General features: G+C 33.3%; 3 protein-coding genes and 1 non-coding gene across 5 annotated transcripts; 1 reads left to right on the forward strand and 3 right to left on the reverse strand.

The window, feature by feature from the left end:
* Nucleotides 1–6913: 6913 nt before the first annotated feature.
* Nucleotides 6914–10572, forward strand: LOC120077736 (serine/threonine-protein kinase SRK2E). Of its 2 annotated transcripts, XM_039031710.1 has the most exons (9): nucleotides 6915–7586; nucleotides 8468–8542; nucleotides 8619–8720; nucleotides 8796–8849; nucleotides 8968–9060; nucleotides 9358–9450; nucleotides 9588–9692; nucleotides 9780–9878; nucleotides 9975–10572. In XM_039031710.1, the coding sequence occupies exons 1-9, from the start codon at nucleotides 7410–7412 to the stop codon at nucleotides 10272–10274; spliced, it is 1098 nt and encodes a 365-aa protein (XP_038887638.1). In that variant the 5' UTR covers nucleotides 6915–7409; the 3' UTR covers nucleotides 10275–10572. The 2 variants fall into 2 exon arrangements, with proteins under 2 accessions (XP_038887637.1, XP_038887638.1); XM_039031709.1 differs by having other exon boundaries at nucleotides 6914–7586; nucleotides 8619–8849.
* Nucleotides 10573–10591: 19 nt separating this feature from the next.
* On the reverse strand, nucleotides 10592–17281 carry LOC120077735 (far upstream element-binding protein 1-like). The gene is made up of 7 exons (XM_039031708.1): nucleotides 16894–17281; nucleotides 13500–13576; nucleotides 13225–13410; nucleotides 13049–13144; nucleotides 12905–12976; nucleotides 12068–12184; nucleotides 10592–11555 (listed from the first exon to the last, which is right to left on the reverse strand). The coding sequence occupies exons 1-7, from the start codon at nucleotides 17102–17104 to the stop codon at nucleotides 10749–10751; spliced, it is 1566 nt and encodes a 521-aa protein (XP_038887636.1). The 5' UTR covers nucleotides 17105–17281; the 3' UTR covers nucleotides 10592–10748.
* LOC120078859 lies at nucleotides 14617–14717 on the reverse strand. The gene has a single exon (XR_005482139.1). It is a non-coding gene; the product is annotated as a U6 spliceosomal RNA (small nuclear RNA).
* A 754-nt stretch (nucleotides 17282–18035) lies between the features above and the next one.
* Nucleotides 18036–22428, reverse strand: LOC120078811. The gene is made up of 4 exons (XM_039033136.1): nucleotides 22159–22428; nucleotides 20458–20877; nucleotides 19327–19581; nucleotides 18036–18492 (listed from the first exon to the last, which is right to left on the reverse strand). The coding sequence occupies exons 1-3, from the start codon at nucleotides 22243–22245 to the stop codon at nucleotides 19357–19359; spliced, it is 732 nt and encodes a 243-aa protein (XP_038889064.1). The 5' UTR covers nucleotides 22246–22428; the 3' UTR covers nucleotides 18036–18492; nucleotides 19327–19356.
* Nucleotides 22429–27144: the final 4716 nt, after the last annotated feature.

Here is a 27144-nt window from a genome sequence, read left to right on the forward strand (position 1 = left end):
AAAAAACAAAACAAATTTTTAAAAGTTACTTCTTTTTTTCTTTTCAGATTTTGGCTTGATTGTTTAAACCATCGATAAAAAGTAAATAAATTAACAAATTTGAAGGTGGAAGTAATATGTATGGGCTTAATTTTCAAAAACAAAAATCACGAAATGGTTACCAAATGAGACATAAGATGTCGAATCTAGTTTTTTTTTTTAAAAAAAAAGAAATTAAATTCATATGGTTTAAAAATCAAGCTCCTCATATTAGAACTCTAAATACAATTGATTAAACTCGAACTAACTTCTTAAACTTTTTCACTAAATCTTTATCCTTAACATTTTCAAGTTGAATTTGTGAACTTCAAACTATTTTTAAAGACATTATTCTCATGGTAGAGACTAAAACTTTGTTTTGATATCCAAATATTATAATATTGAAAGTAAACTTATATAAATAACATCTTTAAGAAAAACTAATGAATATGAATTAGGACATTTTAGTCATTTTAATTAGCTCTTGGTGCTTAATGGTTGGGATTGGAAGGAAATGCTATTGGAGAATCTTATGCACTCTTTTGACCCATAATAAGAGTAATATTTTAAGAAAATACTCTTGAGCCATTCAAAGGGAATGCAATGCTTGACCTTTGAGTCACTCAATCCTTAACACACTTTTTGGTCAATTATAAAGAATTTAAGAAAAAGGGCAAAAGTGGGGAATAATGTATAGAAACATAACCAACTTTTGATTGGCCACTTTCACATGTATTAAATAAGCATAGATGATAGAATAAGTTAAGTGGACAAGATATCTATTGTTTTCATTTTATAGATAGAAGATTCGAGTCTCTGTTTCCACATTTATTAGATGCAAAGAAAAAAAAAAGGTGATTTTAGTTATTTTTTATTTAAATTTTCTTTTTATATAACATACTTATAAAGAAAAAAGTCATTGCTAACACGAACGTAGTCCAACGGTTAAGTGATGATTTCATGAAATGAACAAATTAAATCTTCATTCTTAGAACTAGTTAATAGTCGAATAAAATGCAATCTTTTATCAATTTTACGTCCCTTAACTAATGAATTAATGTCTTGACAACCAATGAAGTTATGTTAAAATTGGCTACACAATTTAAATTGAGCAAAAATTCAGGCATAATAACATCTTTTATAACTTAAAGATTCATATATTCGATATTCACTCTCACATTTGTAAAGTTACTAAAAAAATAGAATTTATACATTAGTCACATTATTTTTTAAAAAAGAGAATTGAATTGGCTTGTCACACTAATAAAAATGGCTTTAAAACCTTTCTCCTTTTCACTTTTCATGATGAAGGACATGTTACCCACACTCATTTCACATTATTAAAAGAAGCTTTTAGGGTACCAATGTCCAATTCTTAAAAAATGTTTGTTATTTCTTAGTAAAAGTGTGTGCTACATGCACCCATCTACACTATTTGACATGTGATTTTTCCTTGTGATATGATGGATGCTAATAATATATTCCCATGGAATATTTGAAGAAATATAATGATTGATAAGTACATATAATATTAATAAATGTAAGTTTTGATATATCATTCAAGCAATATAATGTTGATTTGATTAAATTACTAGATATAGATATAGGGGGTGTTCAAATAATTCGACAACCTAAATAATTCGGACTACACAATCCAAAATGTGAAGGTTGGGTTAGGTTGGGTTAAACTTTTTCTATTTTTGTTGGGTTGAGTTGGATCCGGGTTGGCTAAAAGAAAATTGGGTTGACCCATAATCCAACCCAAATTATACACACATATATATTATCTAAAGTTTGATTACTTTATATTGATCAATTTGTGAATTTTTAATATTTTTCTTTTAAAATTGTTATGATATTTATTTTTGTTTAAAGTTTGTAATAAAGATCATAGATATTTGGTATTTAACATTAGAATTTTATGAGATTTTAGTTATTAGTCATGTGTTGTAGATAAATTTACATATTTTTAGCTTAAAAAAAAGTGATAACTCAACAAGACAACTCAACCCAACCTAATTCGAATTTTAAGGGTTGGGTTGGATTGGAGACTTTATTTGGATTTTTTGGGTTGCCAACCCAACCAACACGAATTTTCGGATTGATACAAAAAACACTCTTGATCCAATCCAACTTATGTATACTCCTAACAAAATATTTCATATCATGCTAAGGTTGATACAAAATATTTCATATCATGCTAGAGTAGCTCAAATGACTCTATAGATAAATATTAATTACCATCTCAAAGGTTGATGATTCAATCTCTTACTTTACTTGTTGAACTAATTACAAAATTATAAATTATAAATTTAGCCTCTGAACGTTCAAAGTATATTACAGACCTTTAAACTTTCAATTTTATTTTCAATAATAGATATATGAAGTTTCAATATTATGTCTAATAGGGTCCTTATACTATTTGACTTTTTTAAAAATTCACAAACCTACTAGACAAAATATTGAAATTAGTTGAGATCTCATCATACATAATTTTTCTTTTTTTTTTTTAAACATAAAATTCAATTTTATATCTAATAGATTAATTAATTTTAAAAAGTTAAGTGTGTCAAAGATTTGTTATACACAAAAAATTGGTGTTAAGGACTTATATATTAGGTGTATTAATGAAAAATTCATAAACTTATTAGATACTTTTGAAAATTCAAGGACCAAATATTTACAAACTTAAAAAATTAGAACCAAAATTGTAATTTAACAAAAATAAATTAAAGGAGAAATTGCAAATATAGCAATCATGCCCAACGTATTAGCAAATATAACACAATGCAAATTAAAATAATTTACAAATGCAACTGTTCGCACGAGATTTCAAAAGAAATTTATTTCGTGGAACTTGTACTTTGTATTTGTATTAATTTTGTGGAAAGCGAGTACAATCTCTAATACATAGGATTTTGATGCTTTCATAATAAACTATAATCTTTAAAGTTGGTTGATCTTTTGAATGATCGGCCTTTGGGCTTTTTGATCTTCTTGGGTGATCGGCCTTTGGACTTGTTGATCTTCCTGGATTAGTGTTTACACGAGGTTTCTGGAGAAACTTGTTTTGTGGAGTTGAACTTGAGTTGGTGTTGATGTTGAGGTTGATTTGATGCTATGTGGTTGAACGTTTTTGAAGAAAAGCACCGAACATTTTTGAAGTAGAAGTCTTGGAAGAGTGTTCTTGGAAGGGAGGAGTCAGGAGTAGAATGCTTGTATCTTGAAAGGAATCTAGTTTTCCAAATGGAATTCCCATAGAATTGCTGATTGGAGAGCTTCTCTATTTATAGGGTTCATAGGTGGTCTTGGGCTTGGTTGATCCATGGGTCTAGCTTTTGGACCAAATTAGTTGGACTTGGGCTTAGTTGGTCCATGGATCTAGCCTTTGGGCCCAATTAATCTTGATTTGACGTTTGGGTCAAATTCAATCTATTTTTGGGCTTAGTTGAACTTTGACCCAAATAATAATATCAAATTGGGCCAAATTAATCTTATCTGATTAAAAACCACGTAGCGTCATCAAAATTTGTCGTTCAAACATTAATTCAGGACATATGTCAACTTCTAATATAGCCCAAATTTAATGATTTGAAATTTCGTCATTAATTTAGTAAATGACGTAACAATTTGTGATTGGTCCAAAATTTCTCATTCAACAACAACAAAATTTAGATTGACTCTCGAAGTCTAGCAGTGATAGATCGATCATATCACTAGTAGAAATCTATCCGTGATAGATCATATTTCTCATAGGAATCAGAATCTATCAATAGTAGAGTCTATCACTGATAAATTTTGTTATATTTAGGATTATTTAAAAATATTAGTATACACTTAATTATTAATCTTAAAAATGTTATCTATTACAATTATTTTATAAGACGTAAGAAAGTGACTCAAATGGGTTGGATAAACCCAATTCCAGTCACCTCATTTGATATGACGAATTTTCTTGATGGTTGATTCGTTGATCAAAGAAAAAAAAATTCATCGTTTTTATTAATGTTGAGGTAATTAGATTGGACTCCTTTTTCCAAATAACTCTCAAACTTGATTATATTATTTTCCTCATTGATTTTATGAATCAATGATGCTTAGAATTGAATAATTGCTAATCCAATTGGGCATGATTCAATTGGTAAAAGGATTTGTAATTCTGGTCCTATATTTTCAAATAATCGTCGACCCTTATTTAAGTTTAATATTTAAACCAATAAAAAATAATAACTCATTATTTATTAGGTGAGAATGTACCGAATTAATATTCCTTAAAATTTTCACGTTAAATTATAAGTATAGTTCTTAAACTTTTAAATTTGGGTTTATAATTTGATACTTGAACTTTCAAAAGTATCTAATAGATCGATTTATTTTTAATTTTGTGTTTGTTTGGTCTTTGAACTGACAGTTTTTTTAATTTTTAATTAAGAGTACATGCAACCTTAACCAATTGAGCTATATATATACATACTCATGTTGGCTAGAAAACCGAACAATGCACCTCACCAACATATCTACGATAAGTATATTTTTCTTTAATTTTCATGGACATTTTGAAATATATAATATCCAATTAAGAATGTCAATGTGATTGTGTGCACCACTTGGTGGCATTTGTTATTCAACTCATAAAACATATATATATATATAATGTTTTTAATATAAATAAGAATTGGGAGATTTTAAAAATAGAAAAATAAGAGAAATTATTTACTTAAAATAATAAAATTTTAATATTATTTGATAGGGACGGATAGAAGTCTATCAATGTTTATCGATGATAAAAATTAATAAAAGTTTATCACTGATTGACGTTGATAGAAGTCTAGCAGTGTTTATCAATATTGTTTTACTATTTCTATAAATAATTTGACATTTTTTTCTAAAAAATTTATAGCCATATGTGAACAAAGGTCACAAGATTGGACATTCTTAGGTTGGATCTTGTTTAGGTGTTAATTGTATATTGCTTGAAATAATTCAATGTCTGCCTATTTTCTTTGAAAACAATAGTATTTTAGTTTGAAAATTAATTTTTATGAAGAATTCTAAATAAAGTGCCTAATACACATGGAAACAAAAAACTTTATGGTTCAATGCATATAATTTATAAATGCCAATGATCAATTATTAAAATATTTGAATTTTGTTTTGAAGTATATGTACTATATAGTTTTGATTAATTATATTAATTTGTACCTCTACTATGGTAATGTAGTTATATTATTTAAAACTTTCATGATTGTTTACTATCATTTGATTAAAATTTATCAAATGTTTTCTATTGTGAAAATTAACAAAATCTCAAATCAACTAATTTGTAGGATTTAAAGATATTGAATTACAATAAAGAAAAAATGATCTCACAATCTGAGGTAAAAATAAAAACAAATCACAATTAATACAAATTAAAAGACAAAGAAAACATCTAAACACGTAGATAAAAAATTCACACAACACACTTCAAGAAAACAGGTCTCTCCAACGAAGAGATTGCAGTTAAATGTTAAAGAAACTATTAAAAAAAATAATAAAATTTGTTAATATGATAAAACCTTCATGTTATTTGTCACCATCAACAATTAACTTGTTACGAAGTTAAATTGTCGCTAGCTACTTGAGCATAAATCAAATTGACCCTGGAAAATTATTGGAGGCTAGAACAATGCATTTTTTACTTTGTATCAAATGGTTAGAAACACATACAACCTGTGTATCGACATTATATAATATAAACCTTTTTAAAACTATAATCATTTAATTTTGGTTTAAAGATACTTTTAGTCTCTAAACTTGTATAAAAGTAATTATTTAGCCTTTGAACTTTAGTTGGTAACGATCTAGTCATATACTTTCAAAGCTATAACAATTTTTGGCCTCATTTGGAAACGATATGGGTTTAATTTTTAGCCCCATTTTGAACTTTAGTTGAGATTAAATAGTGTCTATAGATTTAATTTTCAAAGCTATAACAATTTTTGGCCCTATTTGGAAACGATATGGGTTTTAAGTTTTTGGTTTAGAAAATTAAACCTATAGACACTATTTTCACTTCCAAATTTCTTTCTTTGTTATCTATTTTTTTACCAATAGTTTAGAAAAAAATGCAAAATTTTCAAAACTAAAAAAAAATAGCTTTTAAAAATTTGATTTTACTTTTTGAATCTGGCTATGAATTCAACCATCGTATTTAAGAAAGATGCAAATCATGATAGAAAAATAGGAAGAAATAGACTTAATTTTCAAAAATAAAAAAATAAAAAATAAAATGGTTACCAAAACCTTAGTTTTTATACCCATTTAATCTCTATCATGAAAAATCTCTTCAAAACTAAGTGTCAACTTTTATCACGTAACCAATTAATTTTTTAGTTTTTGAAAACACTTTGATTCTCGATCTCCTTTTCGGTTTACATGTGTAAGAAATTTCATTAAATCTTAATAATACTTTTACATTAAGAACTAAATTATTACAAATCGTAAAATATATAGATTAAAATATTATTTATTAAAATTGAAGAACTAAATTGTTACAGATTTGAATAGATTTGAATATATATAGATGTAAATCATTATCAACTAAAATTTTCACTATTATTTATTAAAATTGAAGGATTAAATCGTTACCGATTTAAATATACAGACTAAATCATTATCAATTTTGTTGAGACTAAATCCTGAGACTCACCCAATTAAGAAGGGCATAATTTTACATTCATAGATTCAAGCCCATAAAAACCACAACTAGTTAGACAAAGCCATTTATTTCCATGGGCCTATGATGGCCCATAGAGGCCCATGAATAATAAAAGATAGGGAAAAAGGAGGGTAGTTAAGTCATTTGAGTCAAAGTTTCACTGAGTTTTAGAGGATAAAAATGGCAGCATCATCATTTCATCATCTTCTTCACCCACTGAATTTTTCTTTAAAGGAAGAAAGAGAAAAGAAATAACTCCAATTCCTTATGCTCAGAAGAGATTTTTGGAGCTGAAAGAAAAGCCCCATTAGACAGAGAGAGAGAGAGAAAGAAAGAGAGAAAAATTTTAGTTCGATTCACGAGTTCTGATCATCTTCTTCATCATCATCATCATCATCACCGCCTCTTTTCAGAAACCCTAGAAACCCCGATTGATTGAATTTTTACTTGAAGGAGACAGATATAAAGGAATTTTCTCAGTGTGATTTATAATAATTTCTCTGCTGATAAGGCCAGTAGGTTTGGTGAACTTTCACGTGCTCTGTTTTTTCCCTTCCATTTTCACTGGCTCTCCTCTCGCCACATCAATCAATTTCTTTCTTCTTCTTCCTTCTCCATTTTGTTTTTCTTTTACGTATTGCTTCGGGATTTCTTTCGCTACGACAAGCGTTTCATATAATAGCGATAAGAGATGGATCGGTCGGCACTCACTGTTGGACCGGGAATGGACATTCCGATCATGCACGATAGCGATCGTTATGAGCTTGTGCGCGACATTGGCTCTGGAAACTTTGGAATTGCTAGATTGATGAGGGATAAGCAGACTGGAGAGCTCGTTGCCGTCAAGTACATCGAGAGAGGTGAGAAGGTTAGTCAGCTGTTAACTGCCATTGCTATATATTATGTCATCTCTGGAAATTTCTCTGAATTTGAGTGAGGATTGTTCCTTCCACCCTTCTTTGATTTTCGTGAATTAGGCTGAATAATTGGAACCTGCTTCTAATAGTATACATTTTACGTGTTTCTTGTGTTTAGATTTGTAGAATTGCTTGGAGATGGTTTTCTTTTGTTCTTGTTGTTGATTTGAGAGAATTGTAGTTCTTTCTTTGTACTACAATTCTGAAGACACCTGAAGTTTTGTTTCTTTTGTTCTTGTTTGTGATATTTTTAAATTTCATTTCTAATCTTTCAAGTCTTTACCATTTCCGTCAATCACTATCAATTTATAATATGGGTTATGAGATTTAGTATGACAAAAGATGTTGTACGTTAACATTGAAAGAATAACAGATTTACGATTTGAATATAAATCACTTAAATGACAGAGAACATGGAAATGCCATACATATAATGTAGAAGTTAGATAAATTAACAAACATTAGTATATTATGAATTTCAAGACATTTAATTATTAGTATTATTTTTTAGAATATTACAACACGTGGAGGTGAGGAAATGCCTTAATCTTTGAGTTATGATCATGTTATCTGAGAGTTGTCTTGTACACAATATCTGTAAATTTAGTTTTAATTATTTGAATTTAATGTAAAGAGATGATTAAAAATGATCAGTAACTTAATTTGTAAATATGTATAATTTTTTTATAGATATGGAATCCTATTTAGGGGGAAAAAGGTGCTAGCAACAGGGTTAGTTTAGTGACAACATGTAAGCAAATGCATACAATATTTAACTATAATCAAAATTCTTCATCACATGGTGATTTACCAGTTCCATTCCATTTGACAGATAGATGCGAATGTGAAGCGGGAGATAATAAACCACAGATCTTTAAGGCATCCGAACATTGTCAGATTCAAAGAGGTTTGTTTTATCCTTAAATTTGGCTTCATCCTTATCCAGGCAGAATGTTTTCACCAAATGTATGACATGGAAACAGGTGATCTTGACCCCAACCCATCTTGCAATTGTGATGGAATATGCATCTGGAGGAGAGCTCTTTGAACGGATCTGTAATGCCGGACGGTTCAGCGAGGATGAGGTTTCTTTTAGATGCATAAAAATTCTTGATTTAGAATCTCCTACCATCGTTACCTTAAGTTACATCGATCTGCAGGCACGTTTCTTCTTCCAGCAACTTATATCTGGTGTCAGCTATTGTCATGCAATGGTATGTAAATAATTTCTATTTTGTGTCTTTATCATTTCCTTTGTGCCCCCAGAAGCGCAAATCGCTGCTACAAATACAGGAATTTAAGTAATTGTTATTCTTTACTCATTTTCTGCAGCAAGTATGTCATCGTGATTTGAAATTGGAGAATACATTACTGGATGGAAGTCCTGCTCCTCGTTTGAAGATTTGTGATTTTGGATACTCAAAGGTAGACCTTGCTTCTTGTGTTTCTGTGCAAATGCTTCCTTAATCTTGAATTAAGTTAGATACTAACGATGACCCATCTTGTAGGGACTAAAATTTTAAGATAGTTTGAACTTGTATACTTGTGACAATAATAAACTATTCCACTACATATCCTGTGTTTTACTTGATGGGATCTTGTTCATTGTGGAATAGAAAACTTAGTTGATTCAACTGTATTTGTATTGTTTCCGTTGTTTGTTCTGGCATCTAGTTCTATCTTCTTTTGCTTGCACATTCTGATTTGGTGTCTTCCTTTCAGTCTTCTGTGCTGCATTCACAGCCAAAATCAACGGTTGGCACCCCTGCATATATTGCTCCTGAGGTGTTACTTAAGAAAGAGTATGATGGCAAGGTAATGTTATGGCTATCCCATCTTCTACCTAAAGTTACAAGATAATGCATATACGCATCAATATGCCGTTCTATGTCATGATGTGTTTTAAGGTTTGAGATTTTCTCTTTTTTGTGTACATCGATGGTGCATTTCAGATTGCGGACGTGTGGTCATGTGGGGTGACCTTATACGTCATGTTGGTTGGTGCATACCCCTTTGAGGACCCCGAGGATCCAAAAAACTTTCGCAAAACAATTCAGGTAAATAGGGTCTAGACTCGCTGAATTTTATAGTTTTAAGTCCAATATTTTATTTTTGGGGTTATAACATTTGATTGTTTGTTGCAGCGAATCCTGAATGTACAGTACTCAATTCCTGATTATGTTCTTATCTCTCCCGAGTGTCGCCATCTGATCTCTAGAATTTTTGTTGCCGACCCAACTAAGGTTAGACTCTAGAATCTTGTTTCACATTCCTTTCTAAATGGCCGATAAAGTTCCATTATGACATGATTTGATGTTAACTAAAATCACCTGGGATAGAGGATTACAATTCCGGAGATAAGAAATCATGAGTGGTTTCTGAAGAATCTTCCAGCTGATCTCGTAGACGAAAAGGCAATGAACAACCAATACGAAGAGCCAGATCAACCAATGCAAACCAGTGAAGAAATCATGCAGATAATAGCTGAAGCTGGCCTTCCGGCTGCCGGGACACAGAGTCTCAACCAATACCTTACTGGCAGCCTTGATATCGATGATGAGATGGAGGATGACGAAGAGAGTGATCCTGATCTTGATCTTGATATCGACAGCAGTGGAGAAGTTGTCTATGCAATGTAATTGTTAATAGGATTGAAAGGAGTAAACACGCATAGTAGCACACGCTTGGACAATGAAAGCTGGAGAGATCTCGAGGCCATTGGATAGAGGTTTTATCAATAGAATTGTGAACCGAGTCAGTGAATCCATCTGTTCCTATATATAGCTTTTCTCTGGTTTGGGGTTTTATTGATTATCACCTTTTACAAAGTGCTGTCTGTATAATTTGTCTATCACCTTACACGCACACTCCCCATGTTCAACAGTTGTAAATTTTCTGTAGCAAATATTTGAACTGCTTGTCGATCCTTTGTTTTCACATCTGCATCCAATAAATATGAATAGGAAAGATAGTAAAATTCGCATTTAATGAGTGAAATTCATTACAGAGGTTCTAAAATGACTCTTAAAATATGTTATATCTATATCAGTTATAAAAAATGCACGACGAACAAAAATAGCCTTTGATATAACTACACGCGACCTGCTCCATGATCAACTTCCTGAATCGGCAGTTTCTGCAGAGCTTTGCCCTCCGTTCGAATTTCCATCTCCAGATGTTTCAACTCTGCGAACTGATGGTAGTTGTGATTGGTTTTGAGCCACTGTCTGTGGAGGAACCGGAGCCGAGGGGGTTACTCCCTGAGAATACACGCCTGGTGGAGAAGGGTACACACTCTGCCCATACACAGGAGGCTGTGCATGTCCCCCGCTAACGATTTGATAAGACCCAGACTGGTCATTTGCTGCCTGAGGAAGCGACTGGGTCGGGTCGGTTGGGTAAGTCCAGTACCCAGTGGAAACTTGGTATGCTGCACCGGGATATATACCTTCAGAGGTTCCATTTGTTGGTGGCAGAGCAGGTGGTGGACCTCCTGAGTTAAGGTACATGTTCTGCTGATCATAACTCGGTGGAATCTGGCCTGAGAAATTTTGGCCATAACTTGGTGCTTGTTGGGAGTAGCTTTGATCATAACCACTTGAGGCTGGCTGACCATAGCTATAGTCATGATATGGAGGAGGAGCTGATCCGACCTGAGACTGTTGGCCATAGTAATTATATCCTGTACTTTGGTCTGATGGCTGAATGGTCGATTGATTCGCCTGATCCCAGCTTCCTACTTGAGTTGGATAGTTGCTATAATACGGTGGCCCCGGAGGCGGGGGATAGGTTCCTGGTGCATATCCATATTGAGGCGGTGGCTGCTGCTGCTGCAATGGAGGTTGTCCAGCTTGAGACCAATTGTTGGCAGGCGGGTAAGTCGGTTGCGCATAGCTAGTAGTTTCAGATACCAAACGTTTCTACAGAGAGGGAGCATAATCAACATTTAAAGTGTATGCCAATCTCTTCAAAAAAATGAAATAAATCCTTCAGCACTCTTATTGAGGGACACGAGAACAATTTGCAGTTGAACTTAGCTAAAAGACGAGCCAAATGTTCAAAAACGCTTGCCAAGAAAATTACAAAAAGCAAATCACTAGATCCATTAGTTAGAGGTACTAAATAAATTAAACAAATATATTGTTTTAAAATTAATTGGACCAAACGTAGAGAAATATACTATGGATTTTCATGCACAGTCCAGATTCTCAATCAGGCATCAGACATGTTAATATAACAGATAAACGAACCACAGGAAGCTCAGCAGAAAATTAGTAAAGCCAGAAAAAATCAGGATCATAGCTTAGAAAAAAAGTTGACAGTTCAGATGTTATTTGCTCATGCTCCATTTAGAACTTTAGGAACTAGGAAAGGAAATCATCCTCTGATAAAAAAAACATGCAAAGAACAATACAGGTACCTGAGGACTTACCCCACTTATGACTTCGTTAATCAGCTCTTTGGCTGACTCAATCTGCTCCTTCAGCCCATTAATATAAACACTTCTCTCTGTTGATGTATCTCCAGGAGGGAGGTGCAACGGGATAATCTGTAAAATGATTAATAGCATTCCGGATTAAGATACCCGGCATGACCTTGCATATTGGGTTCCAAATGAAGAAGCAAAAGCACATTTAGTATTAAGAGTACAATGTGAACAGTGCAATGAGCCATATAATGTCGTCCTAAGGGCTAAGACGACCAAGCTAAGACAACTAAGCAATTTTGAATTTTTTTAATACAAACCCGTCTGCACTCTTCAGAGTGGGGGATAAACAGAGTTAAGGAAACTAAGATGTTGGAATGATGAGATGGAGATTTTTGTTTTCCTTTAAGTACTCATTTCTATCAAATTCAAAAGTTGAAGAGAGAAGAGAAGGAAAACAATATGTGACATCGAACCATTCTGACAAGTCAAAGTTACAAATCTAACAAAACTAAAGGATGTGTTTGGTCCAAGGAGTTGAGAGGTAGGAGTTGGGAATTAGGAGTTGTGAACTCTACTCCTTGTTTGGTCTAAGGAGTTTGTGGGTCCTACTACTAGAAAACATCAATTTTATACCTTATCAACTTCTTACATGGTGGGCCCCAAAAGTTCACAACTCCTTGGAGCTCACTATTCCACTTTTTGCCCCCAAACTCCCCCAAACAGATTTGAACAGTATATTCCTTCACAGTTGCTAATTTTAGAAATGGCTGTTTTTCGTCCAGCGATAATTGCATTCGAAACAGTTCAGTAGTCTCTAGTTCACACATGTTAAAATAATACCTGAACACGAGCAGCTGACTTGCTCTGTATACTCTTTATAGTTTCACCTCCCTTTCCAATGACAAGTGCAACCTATAAACAAGATTATTATCATAATATTAGCTTTACCTTCAAGGGTAGATAAAACACAATGAAAGCAATTACCTTATTATTAGGAATCTTCATTACAAACTGCTCAACTCCAGGTTGACTTGAGTTCATTGCCTGATTTGTGGTTGAGGCAGAACCCCCAGAATCTGCCTGTTACATTAAGGTGCCTAAATTAGCTTCACATTCCAAAACAAAAGTTGACAATGATAGCATTCTAATCAGTGCTTTACCTCCGCAATTACTTCATTGATAAGCTGTTCTGCCCTGCTAACTTGTTCTGAAGTTCCCATTAATTCGACATCCCTAGTCAAAGACTGTGGATCAGCTTCAAAATCTCTAGTGATCTGGATTTTAGCCCCTGATTGAAGTTGAAGGTATTTGATTGTTTCTCCACCTTTCCCAATAATCAATCCAACCTACAAACAGATTTGGGGGGAAAAATCACCTTTGTCAGCAGTAGTCAAATGGTAATCTATCTGACAAACAAGATGGCAAAACCAAGTACCTTAATATTTGGAATATTTATTTTCTTACTCGTAGTTTGAAAACCATGATATTGACCTGCTTGAGCACCAGAAGAAACTGAACACTAGAAAGTTAGCAAAATCTAGCATGGGAAATTTGTGTTTCTTTTCAATAGAAAGTGTAACTATAAGTTTCAGTATTTAAAGAATACAAAAAGCAGCGTGAATCTCAAGGATGCCCAAGCATGTTGACATGTCTTAATGCAAGAAGTGAACACGACATGAAGCAAAGTTATTTGAGTATGATTAATAAAACCAGAACTATTAAGCATATTAAACATGCCAAAAAAGAATCTCAAGTAACAGGCAATAATTATGGAATTGAGACTACATCAATGTCATAGTTATACGTCTAAAAACTAATACAATTAGTTCTTTGTAAAGAAGAGTTACACAATCCATTATTGTAGACAAACAAACATAGAAGAAAAGGAAAAAAAATAAAGGATTTTCAGTGACAAACCCAGAGAGATTGTACAATATACAGCCTCAAATTGAAGAATCATTTATATTATTTTTTAAACTACTATGCTTTTGTTGTTGAATAAAGAAACAGATATTCTTTGTCTATACTACATGAAGGTATTAAGGAAATCCAACAAGAACAATTTCTCTTTGCTAGATCTATAACATCAACCCACCCACTAATCTTGTCGTTGAACACAATTGTTTCCTTCTGTTCATAAAACTCCATAAGCCTACCTCAATAGTCAATAGTGTTAAGGATCTTTGTCTTCTTTTTTACCGTGGCCGCAAACCAATTATGAAATGTTTTAGTTATAGTTGAATGGAAGGATGATTGTAGATTGAAGCTCTCACAGAAGAAAGGAACTTACAATCAGGTTTAGGAATAAAGACTTCAAGAAGAGGTTATCTGAATTCTAAATGTTCCATATTCTTCTATCTTCATCCTGTCAAAGCCTCAAAATCTTCCATTTCTGCCTCCAACAAGTTCCTTCTAGCAGTGATGTTGCACAAAAAAGTCTCACCATCCAACACATTGCAACTAACCAATTTCTTGTTGTACCAACTACATAGATAATCACCATTAATCAGGAATTGAGTAGTGACTAGCTCCTATACAATCCAAACATCAACCAAAAAGGAGGTCTCCTATCATTCCTAATTTTATTCCTTGCGTAGGGCCCATGCTAATCTTCTCTATATCGTTCCAAAAAACCTTCGCAAGTGACAACTTAGTTTCGTTCAGAGGTGTAAGTGGTTCGATTCGGGCTAGTTTGAGTGTCAAACCAAAACCACCGCCATATTTGTTAAGAAAATCAGAAAACTGAACCGAAACCGTAAAGATACACAACCAAACCGCTCTAAACCAACAAACTGGTGGTTTATTTGACTCCATCTGGCGGTTTACCCCTTGTATAACTACAGTGGCGTGCAGGCTAGGCCTAGACCATGGGTTATGTTGGACAGAAGGAAAATCAGTAATACATACCAAAAAGTATACTTACGGGAATCAACACAAGACCCAAAGGTTAAAGGGCGCTTTTTTAACCAGCTATACCACCATCATGTTTTGAAATTCAGTAAGATTATATATACCCACGGACACAAACACACATATTATACAATTGGTCGGTTCGGGGCATATTCAGTTCATACTTGGTAACCCCACAACCAACTGAATAATTTCGATTTTTCTTATTTCAATAATTAAACTGATTTTAACCCGAACCGACAGTCACTTCAGTCAGTTTAATCAGTTTTCATTTGCACTCCTAGTTTCCTTATAGACCAACAAGGGGGTCTTCCACTGTGAAATAAGCTCCAATGAGCTGTCTTCTTTTTCTCACTCGATCTATAGCTTTACGTTGCCCCATTTATATCATTTGATTTCTATGCAAAATCATTTTATGGCCGATGTCTTTGTTCTCTCTGGGAGCTCTCCTTTATCACTTTGTTTTCATCATTTGTTGCCCAATGGGTAAATGACACATGACATGGCTCTCTTATCACTTGTTGAGGAGTTTGAGCTTAGAACGGGAGAAGGGATATTTGCCTTTGGAGTCCTGCCCCTATTGTGGGCTTTTCTGTAGCTCGTTTTTTCACTGCTTGTTCAACCATTTTCCTTTTGGTGAATTTTTTTTTTCGTTTTTGTGGAAGGTGTTACACTTTATATTGGATTATGATTTATGAGGAAACTACTCTCTTTGGTCAGGTCATTTCGTTGCATTCTTTGTCGGAAGGCGGAGGAAGACCTAGACAATATCCTTTGGAGCTACACTTTATACTGAATTATGATGTAGCTATTGCTTGCATTTTTGCTTTTAGGTTTCCAGACACCAAAATTACAGGAAGATGATCAAGAAGTTACTTCGCCATTCACCGCTTCAATAAAAGGGGAGGTTTCTGTGGAAAGCCAAGTTTGTGTGATGTTGTGGGGTTTGTGGAGGAAGGAACAGTAGAACCTTTAGAGTGGAGATGGGCCCTTATGACGTATGGTCCCTCGCTAGATTCTATGTATCTTTACCATTTTTTTTGTAACTACTTGATTGGAGTACCTTTCTTCAGTGGAACTTCCTTTTGTGAGCTAGTTCTTTTGGATACCCTTCTATTGTTTCATATATGTTCTCAAGTTTTGGTTCCTTATTATTATTTTTTTTTAGAAAAAAGGTCAGCTACCTTTTGTGTACCAACCTGTTTTCTCTCTCCCATATTTGCTTCAAATGATCACAAAACACAAGCAAGATTGATCCAAAAGATCCCCAAGCTTGAGGCCGACTTGTAAAAACATGGTACTACGTATTGTTAAACGTGAAAGGGAAATTTCCATTTGCATTAAACCACATGTTCCCATAAAGAGAGAGACTACAATAAGAAGCATGCCTACACCATAAGGCTCTAATCAGTACAAACTCCATAATTCTCTCCAAAATTGATTTCTCAACCCTTGGATAAGATGGCCGATGAATTGATGTCACCCCCACAAATTAGACAAACTTTAAAACAAGATTTGATATGATAAACCGTGAGAAAGCTTCTTCGAACTTTCATCACAAAAACTACCCTTTTGTTTCACAAAATGACTCCTCTCGGTGCCCAAGAGGACTCCATAAAGGCCCACTCCAATTCCCTTTTGTCCAACAAATTAAACAAGTTAATAGTTCATCCATATACCCAACTTAGGCATAATTTTATGCTACCAAAGCAGTCTAAATCCAACCACAAATGAGTAAAAGAAAAAAAAAAACTAAACTCAAAAGCATAAATAGACAAGCAGAACATTATCTTAACCTAATTTCTTATTCAAGCAAAAAAAAAAAAAAAAAAGGAAAAAAAAAAAAAAAAAAAGGAAAAAAAAAAAAGAAAAAAGAAAACCCTAGATGCAAAGGAATTGAAGATATTTCTAAGGCTTACCAGGAAATGTCGAGGAGGATAATGGTGGGTTTTGTGGCGCAGGGGCGGTAGCGGGGGATTCGTACTCAAAACGAGGGCGTTTGGACTCGGCATTGCTAACTAGCTTAGCAACGATTTCCTGAGCTTTTTGCTTAGCCAATTGAATATTCTCTTCGAGCTTGCGCTTGTTAGTGTCCGAGTGAAGCTCTTCGCCATCCTCGTGGTCTTTCATGGCGGTCGGAATGATGGAAAATCCGCAGAGACTGAAAAAGGGGGTTTCAAAATTCAGTGTGGTGTTGGTGGAAAAGGGAAAATGGCGCGGCCGGGAGTGGAGGGGTTTGTTACGACGAACGGTGGTAGGGCTTTTAAAACCAAATTGGATTCCAAAAGTCTTTCTTCCAAAGTCAACCTTTTCTCAAGTTTAGAGATTTGTAACATGCACATTCCAACATACATGAGTAGATAAATATCCATTTTTATTCTACTAAAAAAATATATCCATCGTTGAGTTGATGATTCGATCTCACTTTCGTCATTGTAGAACTAAAAGACAAAAATATAAGATTTGAATACGAGTTTAAACCATGATGGTGGTTAGATTACTTTCACATTTTTTAGATGCAAAAGATCATTCTATAAATTTGTGTTAATGTTAGAATAACACGAATTACAATTTTGTAAATTTATGTTGACATAGGGATAGTTCAACTAATTGCAACATTATTTACGTTGAAGTCAAGGCTTGATCTCCTCTACCATATTGTAAAAAAAACATTATTTACCTTTCTAAAAAATCAAAGATTCAAATTATCTTGATACATTCAAACATTCAAGTTTAATCTATGCAATTTAGAAAAAAAAATCTTAAAATCATTTTTTTATCAACTTTTAAGTTCAAATACTACTTTAGTCCTGTAGTCATCTCGAGTTATTTTTATCTAAAAAGAAATTAGGTTAAGGCAATGTTTTGCTTGTCTATTTTATGCTTTTGAGTTTAGTTCGTACCTGAATTAAAATTGAAATTTTGAAAATATATGAACTAAAATTAAACAAACTTCAAAGTATAGAAACCAAATTGGTATTTTCACCAATATTTTTTTATGCATCACTTACAATTCCCCCTTAATTCTCTAGGACGTGAAAAAGCTTTTGGGATGGATTACTTGGTTTAAAAAACCATTCATTCCACTTCTACACAGAAGATTAACCCCAAGATTATGGTCCATCTGAGCTAATAAAGATACCAATTACTATATCAATGGTCGAGGGTTCAATCTCTGTCCTGCAATGAACTAAAAAGAAAAAGAAAAAGAAAAAAGTTGTGGTGATGTGGGGTTGTTTTACAGTTGTTCTCACACACACCATCCTTACTAATTTTCTTAAAGTTTAGGAAGGAATTGAAGTGTAAACATGGCCTCCAAAGCTTTCTGTGCTACATGAAAGAAAGAAGGAAATTGGAAATACATTGGGTTTCATTTAAAGCTTAATCTGGAACTGTCCATCAGGAAAATGATCCTTCAATGAAAAAGAATCTGTCTCGTGCTATAAGAAGCTCTCGATCAGTTCGCTCGCTCACTTGCTCGATTGATCACTTCATTCTGATGAAGCCAGCAATGTCATCTGCACAAGAAAAAAGATAATTGATTGACAGCGTTTTAACAATGGAAAGAGAACAAGATTACAAGACATGCCAGGAAATCCTACATAGACAAGAGTGTAAAATTTCAAGCACGGAACAAATTGCATCTGCTAGTGCCAGAGCCAGATAATTGGATCTCATTACACAGATGTAAAACAATACAAATATGGTGGTGATGTTTATCGTGTTTCTGTTTAACCATTTGTTCTGGAACTATTTGATTCATCTCTTAGTTTGTATTTGTTACAATTCATCAATCAAGAACAAGAACCTTATTTAACAACAAATTCACGCGTAATCGATAACCGATATGAGAGACAAAACGAAAGAAGCCAAAGAAAACTAAGACAATATTGAAATATAAAAAATAAAGAACTACAGCCAACCTAAGTATTGTTCAACTGCTTAAAGCATAAACTGTCCGCTAGAGGTTCAGATCCCCAACCTCTGCATGTTTAACTCCAGATTTTATTTTAAAAAATAATTATTATAAAATAAAATTGTGGTACTTGGACCCTCCTTTTCTTAAGATCACTCGAACCTAAACCAACTAAATCAATCCATACATTTACGCTTTACCTTTTCCCACCCACAATAACAACTCTCCTAACTAATTATTGACATACCTTTGATACCCTACTAATATTGATTATTACCAATAACATTCCTATAAAATAGCTACTATTAAATTTGGCCTCAGTATTTGAGGTACCCAAGTCATAATTAGTCCTCAAATAGAGGCATGAGAATGAAATTAGACTCTAACAAGCATTGAGCTACAGTACTTTTTTCTCTCTCTCTCCTAGTAGTAATACCTGGTCCAATGTTCTCTATGCCTTTTTCAATTAATTCCTCTTCGTATCCAGGTGATTCTTGTTATGCTTCAATAACATTGATGTCTTTCGGGGTCTTCTAAACCAGAGAAACAAAGACCAGAAAGTTCTGAATAAACCTCCATTTGTGAAATGGGGAATGAATATGCGACCCCAATATGGATAGTATGGGCCAGGCAGTTTAATGAGAGTGAAGAATATTGCAATGGTGATCAAATGCCATGGGACTTCTAGATCCTGTAAAAGAGGGAAAAGGTGGTTAATAGAAAAGAACAAAACTTCTAACTTGTCACTCTATTTCAGAAAAACAAAACAAAACAGAAGAAAACAAAAAACAACAAAAACAATTACCATGCCTCAGCAATTTAATTGTTACGAAATGATCAGAAGAGGAATTCATCCGTGACTAAAAAGACAATGCCTCAGCAACCTACTAAATTTCCCCCACAGATCATTATTATTTAAGCACCTTGGAGAACAACACCCCAAAAGCCAGCTATTGAGGTGGGAAAGCCAAGTCACTTAAGCACCACATTGGTCATCCCATTCTAACCAATGTGGGACAAAGGTAGCTCATACTACCTTGGTTCCTAACATGCTACTTGACACTATAATTTAAGGTTTCCTCATAGACAATGTAGATTGTAGGAAACTAGAAGTCAATGAAGAACTTCAAACAGCTCTTTAAAATGTATTCTAGAGTGTGTTTCAAAGAAAAATAAGCAATGGGAAGACCAATAAAACATGTTTAAGCATTCCTAGCTTATAGCATTTCAAAAATGACTACCATTTCAAATGAAAAAAATGCTACAAAGACGACGAAGAACATGGAGGAGTTAACCAAAAGAAACAATAAGGAAAGTTACGAAAGAACACCTAAAATGAAATAACAAGTGCTACATCAGATAGTTGAAAAACTTGCCTCACACATAAATAAGAGTTATTTAACTAATCCATAAATAGTAGAAAACGTTATTATCAAAGCTTCAACAAGGATGACATAAAAACATAACTAAAATGGAGGATACAAGACCAATGATTTGTCTAAACCACCATGACGATCCATTCAACTAATGTCTTGAACATAATGAAGAGGTGATCCTGAACTCTTACCTTAAGAATTGGAGAGAGACTTAAAGCTGTCTGTCTCATGACCTCAGCAATGGAGAAGCCAATTATAAATGGAAATGGGACAATAAGAAGCTTCTTTTCATGAGCACAGTAGGACATCTCGCTAAGGGAGGTAACGACGAGTAATGGTACACACAAGTATTTGATAACCGTCAAGATGAGATCAGCAATAAGCTGGATGAAGTTATCCAATGCCTCATTCCAAGGGAAGCACTTCACTGGCTCTGGTGAGTTGTCCCAGAGCTGTTTTACCCTGTTCTTCAAACTATCCCAACTTACCCTTCCTGAATCATCTGATTGTCCTGCAGTCATATTCATAGCACAAGAGACCACAGATCTAGCATTCTGAAATCTTTTATGTGGTTCCAAACTCATTATGTGGCTGCATTCTGGTTTCCGACGCTACAGTAAGAATGAATTTTGTAAACAAATTGCTTGAGATAGCTTGACTCAACCAACAATGTCATGACGTATAAATTTGGATTATATCAATTGGCGGGGGGGTGGGTGGGGGCGGCGGGTGGAAAGGGCAAACAGGGTAAGCAAAGCCTCAAGTCCGTTTGACAGTCAACAAGAAATGTTAAACACTGCACAAGCTAAAATTTAAAGGCAGAAGATATATTATCCATTCTTCATTGACTAAAATACCACTTCACCCACAAAAATTAGTCAACAAACTAGAGCAAATTCAATCATTTCAAATATTCTCATCTCCTTCTTCAACTGTTCAATCATTTCAAATATTCTCATACCACTTCACCCAGATAGTTTTAACACATATACCATTAATGTGGAATAAAGAGGAAATACCTAAGAAGCACGGATATAGATACGAGACACGGATACGATACAACACAGACACAACGACACATCAGATTTTAAAAATCTAGGACACAACACGACAAAGACACGTTTATAAAAATATATATCATTTTTATATCAAAAGAAAAATCAAAGTAAATAGATGATGCATTTATATGCTTAAAGAACTTAGTTTGATGTATTTTGCTCTCCAAATCTATTATTATTATCATATATGTGTCTTTAATCTACTCAACAAGTAGCTATGCATGTCAATCACATTTGTTACACTACCAAATGTCAGATACGTGTCCAATAAGTGTTGAGTGTCCAAGCGTCCGACACGTGTCAGATATGGACATGCTAATCAAACTAAAGTGTTTATGCTTCCTAGGGAAATACCATGACAGGAGTTTGAACTGAGAGCCCCTACCTTATCATCACATTCAAGTAACACTAAACCCAAAAATTTAAGCTAATCAGTTAGGATAAACTTGATCCTTCTATATATTCTCCACATGGATACACCCCTATGATAACTATCATCCGCACTTAGGATAAACTTGATCCTTCTATATATTCTCCACATGGTTACACTCCTATGATAACTATCATCCGCACTCTTCCCTCTTGAATGGTCCCTCCTTTCTTTCATGACAACACCATCTCCTTCAAATTGAGTTTTCAAATCACCATCACCCTCAAATTCATACCAGGGTTCTTCCATCAATTCAATCAAAAAAGTTTCTCAATTACCAATTAACTTCATCCACAATGGAAAACAAAACAAATGCATTCTCGAATTAAAACCCCACCCACTAACTCAAGCATGACAGAAAATTCTTCAGAAAGAGAAAAGGAAGAAAGGGTCGTCGAGCTTACACTGGGCGCTAGAAGAAGCGGGACGTGAAGGGCCATTTTAATGGAAGTTTGAAGGTGGGTGGGCGGAGAAAGAAGGTGGGTCGCCATAGCTGGCCTCAATCGAAGCTTTTTATGAATAAAACACAATTTTGATAGGAGGGTTTCTTCTTAGAAACCAAAAATTTCTGGGAGGATCAGCTCCAGCAAGACGCAAACCTGAACTTGGATAGAAAGGGTTTAAGATAGCGGGACCCAAATACGCTGCCGGCTCCCCCAGGGTAACAAGGAAGAATGCAAGCTTTTATTGGGGCTTTGTTTGAAAAATGGGTCATCTTATGTATTTAAACTATAAACTTGAATATGTGTTGAATTTAGGTCATGTTTACTTATGTAATCCATCAACTTAATTTGAAAAGTTGAGTCTCACTTATGACCTATTTAATTATGTTTGTGGTTATTTATCAATGTTCTATAATTATATTTGTAATGAAATATAGGTCTCACCATGAAATTCGTAATCAACAAACATAATTCTATTGCGGAAGTGAGAATCATCAATCTAATTACTTTGATTATTACGTGAGACGTATCTTCTTTTTTACTAATTTTTCATCATTGACCCTTTTCATTATGTTAACCTATAGAAGTAAACAATACCAATAGATTTTTTATTACTATTATATCAATGTGTAATAAACACAATCAAAAGAATTTCATTCTCCTTGTGATTGAGACTCATTACAATTGATACATGAATGTAACCTTATTATGATTGCAACTATTTTAATTATGAATTCGTAAATATGACTTTAAATTTTATAATTGAATAAATCTAAAACTGTCTGTGCACTTTAAGATTTGGAATAGGTTATTTATGTCGATATTATTTTTCTAATTGTCTTCGATGATTTTAAATTATTTGATTTGAATATTTGACATCGAATTTATTTGATTCGAATATTTGTTGTTATATGTTCACATGTTTCTTATATGTTTGATTTTGTGGCTAGATTTGACTCTCTTTCTCTCTCCTTTTTAAATTTGGTTTGAGCATTTTGTTTGACATGTGTTCGAATGTTTTTGTTAGTTATGATATGACATATTGGTTGGTTTATGAACAATTAAATTTAGTTTTGAGGAGGTATCAAGTGTAATACTTCTTTGAGTTCAAAGTTTATATTAATAGGAATGAAAGTTTATTAAAATTGACTTAATCATCTAAGTTCAAGAATAAAAAGTAAGATTTTCTATTATATTTTCAAGTTTTATATAGTTATTGATCTAAACACCATTCAATTAATTAAGAGATGGATATTTCTTTTAAGACAACAGTTTGAATTCTTACTTAAATTGTAGTATTTGAAAGTAAAATACTTGTTAAAAAAAGTTAAATATGACATTTAACTATGAAAAAACTGAGAATATCACAATTTCATTAGAAAACAGTAAATTTTTTTTTTTTTTTTGGTATAATCAATTTTAGCCTACCAAATGGACCAAGCTCAAAAAATTAAAAACCATAAGATCAATTGATTTTTTAACCCATAAAAAAAATGTAAGAAGATATTAATCACTTAGCATTTTGTTTCAAGAAGTTGTAATTCAAGTGAAAGAAGTTTCAACAAGCCTTAACCAACTATGTGCAACCTAGGAAAGAGAGGCTTTTAGTAAAGAGAAACCAAAGGAAATCTTCAAACATATGATCTTGGAATACATGAGCAAAGCCCAAGAGCCCAATGTTCTAGGGAGGCCCACATACTCTTCCCCTTTTTATTGAACTGTTCTTTCGTAATTATTTGATTTTTGGAAAATTGGAGGAAATAGCAAAATCAGAGATGTCTTTTGATTTTTGTCAAAAAAAACAAAAATAATAAGATTTATGATAAAAGCGTGTTATAGGGAAATGAGTGAGCTTCTTGGTTAGATGGTGGAGATCTCCCACTTTTTCCATTTTCAAGTTTCTAATTTTGTTTTACAAATTTTGATTTCCAAGATCAATTTTGTTTTCAAAAATCAAAAAATTTATTAAGTTTACAGTAATTCATTAATTAATTTTCTAATAAAATTAATAATAAATAAATAAATAAATAAATAATTTAATATCAAATATTAAATTAATTTTACACAAATTTCTCCATCATGAATCTCTATTCATGAATTTAATATTTAAATCTTATTTAAATATTAATTGATTCTCCAATTTCGTTTAATTCCAAAATTAAATGTGTAATTATATCACATATAATTACTAATTCCCTTAATTCTAATTTGAACATTTCAAATTAACTTATCATGCTACTCTAAGGCTAATCCATTTACGAGCTAGTAGGGGGACCTTGTGAACCTACATATTATGGGCTCCAACGATTCGAGATTAATTGACTAAACTCTTTACACCGAATTAATTCCCATTCGTTAACTACTGGGTCACTCCACTAAAGCCCAGAGTTGCACTTCCCTTACTGTAAATATATTATGTTCACTCGATATAACCATGATTCCCTTTACAGGTTGTTCATAATAACGGTTGGGTCAAATATCTGTTTTACCCCCGAGATTACCTCTTGTTCCTTAAGTCTCACTAATCTTCTAATAAATAATTGGTATGTGATCCGATCAACAAAACGAGCCCCTCTCGGGTCAATGAGAGGGTGGGGCCCCTTGTTCAAGACCCGGAGTCAACACTTAAGGGAACAACCTCTTTATTATCCCTAAAAATAGGTAGGAGTGGATTCCATCTTGCACCCTATGTCCCCATCTATCTACCCATTCTTACCCCTGAAATGGAGGTTTATTGAGCCGACATTATTGATCTAACTCTCACCTATGCAAATCTAAGGATAATCCCGAATAAACAGGAGTTCATAGTTAGCTCAGAATTAAGGTCAAGTTACCTAGGTCATCGCTTTAATATAGTCAGTCTTAACAATAAACAACATTATAAAGTAAGAGTCACTGATTTCATGGTCCGATCTTATACAAACCCATTCCACAGGACACCCCCACTCCTTATGTCATAACATGTACGAATTAAGATCACATCATCTGTAGCACTTTACAACTCCTTGTAACAACTATAGAGTGGGCCACATCCAATAGTGTTACCAGAATAAGGCACCCAATCTTATTTATATACTATAAATCATTTTGACTATTTACTCGAACCTGGTCCACTTTTATGTCTCCACATAAAGTTCAAGTACTCATATAATAGTCATGGATCTTTTAGTTTATTTGATTTATTTCTAAAACAAAATAAGCAATTCATATTTTCAATAACAACTTATTGAATTTTCAGAATAAGTTTTATTGTTTCCAAACCACGAGTTTTAGAACATAAAATCCAACACTATGCACATGACATATATTTTTTTTTAATCTTCAAATTTCCCCTGGTATGGTTGATTAACAGTTTTTTTGAGTATTGTTTAATTGTTATACCGTGTATAAATTCTCAATAGATATATAGTATAAATGGAATCGTCTATTATGAGACTGTATATCAATTCTCAATAGAAATACAGTGTAAAGGGAATTGTCAGATATAAGAGGATATGTTGCTTTAACTTGGTCAAATGCAACTGTTGGTCACACATTCGAGTAAGAGCTTTTGCCTTTCTTCACTATGTAAATTTTGCGGTTTCTAATTTTTGGTAATACCGAACCACATGTTCCTAATGAGGAAACCTAATGGATTCAAGAGATAAAGATGTTAGATTTTTCTCCCAGTTTAAAATTTGAATTGGCGGTTTCATAACTATTTTAATTTGATTTAATCACTTTTCGAAAATATTCATAATTAATCGGTCTTTAATTTATTTATCACCACTTTGATTTTAATTTAGTAATATATCTTTAGATTTTAAATTTTTTTATTATTTTAAATTCAGATTAATTTTTTTTTATCATGGTTAGGATTTTACTTAATATTTTATACATATTATCATCTAATAAACGATATATTTCATTTAAATTTTATCATTTTTTGTATTTTTTTAATCACCTTGTACTCATTATCATCTTATTATATTATTATACCATTAATTTGTCTTTTTGACTGTTGAAGGAGAAATTTTGGACCAACCACAAATTGCCACGTCGTTTACTAAATTAATGATGAAATTCCAAAATATTAAATTTGGGACCAATTAGGAGTTGACAGTGGCCCCAAATCGAAGTTGAAGACGAATTTTGATGACGTCATGTGGTTTCATCATGACCGTTGAATTAGATAAAATTAACTTGGTCCAATTTAATATTATTATTATTTGGGTTAAAGTCTCTAAACCCAAAAATAGGTTGAATTTGACCCAGATGTCAAATCAAACCCAAATCCAACTAATTGAACCTAAGAGCTATACTCATGGATCAACCAAGCCCAAATCCAACTAATTGGGCTCTAGAGTCAGACCCGCGGGTCAACAAGCCCAAGCCTATGAAGCCCGTCTAAGAACTCTATAAATAGAGAAGCTCTCCTCATTCATAGAGGTCAACAATTCTACATTTCAGGGAGCCTAGAGAGACTTCACCAACAAGCAGAAGACTCCTAAACTCCCGAAGCTGCACACTTCTTAAAGACACAAGCCCCTTTGGAGGTACAAACACTCTTCCAAGGCTTCTACTTCAAAAATATTCGACGCTTCGCTTCTTCAAGTCAAGCGCACTCATTCAGCTGGTAGGGTTAAGTTTATCATCGCCCATAAACCCTCGCTACACAAGTAATATTTATAAATCACCGAATTAACTGCTTATATTAACTGGTAGTACAAACGGCAAGTCCAAGGTCGAATATCAGAGAAGCGTAGAAGATTAGTTCATCGAAGCTCGTTTTTAGTTAAAGAGATAAATTGGAGGGGGGAGGGGGGTTGGTGTGGATTGATAGTTGAAAGTGCATGAAAATAAAATATGAGAAAATAAAAGATAGAAATGCAATTAAGGGAAACGTCCTAGCTTAAGGGAATTGGATTTGACCAATGTAATTCTTGTTCATCGAGTTGTTTAAATGCA

This window comes from Benincasa hispida, chromosome 5 (genome assembly GCF_009727055.1).
Source record: "Benincasa hispida cultivar B227 chromosome 5, ASM972705v1, whole genome shotgun sequence".
Classification (NCBI taxonomy): domain Eukaryota; kingdom Viridiplantae; phylum Streptophyta; class Magnoliopsida; order Cucurbitales; family Cucurbitaceae; genus Benincasa; species Benincasa hispida.

Coding starts and splice junctions, on each gene's coding strand:
- LOC120077736 (XM_039031709.1), top strand. CDS start 7,410: ATGGATCGGTCGGCACTCACTGTTGGACCGGGAATGGACATTCCGATC. Junction 7,587..8,467: donor ACATCGAGAGAGGTGAGAAG/GTTAGTCAGCTG, acceptor TCCATTTGACAG/ATAGATGCGAATGTGAAGCG. Junction 9,061..9,357: donor GTGATTTTGGATACTCAAAG/GTAGACCTTGCT, acceptor TCTTCCTTTCAG/TCTTCTGTGCTGCATTCACA.
- LOC120077735 (XM_039031708.1), bottom strand. CDS start 17,104: ATGAAAGACCACGAGGATGGCGAAGAGCTTCACTCGGACACTAACAAG. Junction 12,185..12,904: donor AGTCAGCTGCTCGTGTTCAG/GTATTATTTTAA, acceptor ATCATTTTACAG/ATTATCCCGTTGCACCTCCC. Junction 11,556..12,067: donor TTAACGAAGTCATAAGTGGG/GTAAGTCCTCAG, acceptor CCCTCTCTGTAG/AAACGTTTGGTATCTGAAAC.
- LOC120078811 (XM_039033136.1), bottom strand. CDS start 22,245: ATGGCGACCCACCTTCTTTCTCCGCCCACCCACCTTCAAACTTCCATT. Junction 20,878..22,158: donor CGCTTCTTCTAGCGCCCAGT/GTAAGCTCGACG, acceptor TTCTTACTGTAG/CGTCGGAAACCAGAATGCAG. Junction 19,582..20,457: donor GTCTCTCTCCAATTCTTAAG/GTAAGAGTTCAG, acceptor CCTCTTTTACAG/GATCTAGAAGTCCCATGGCA.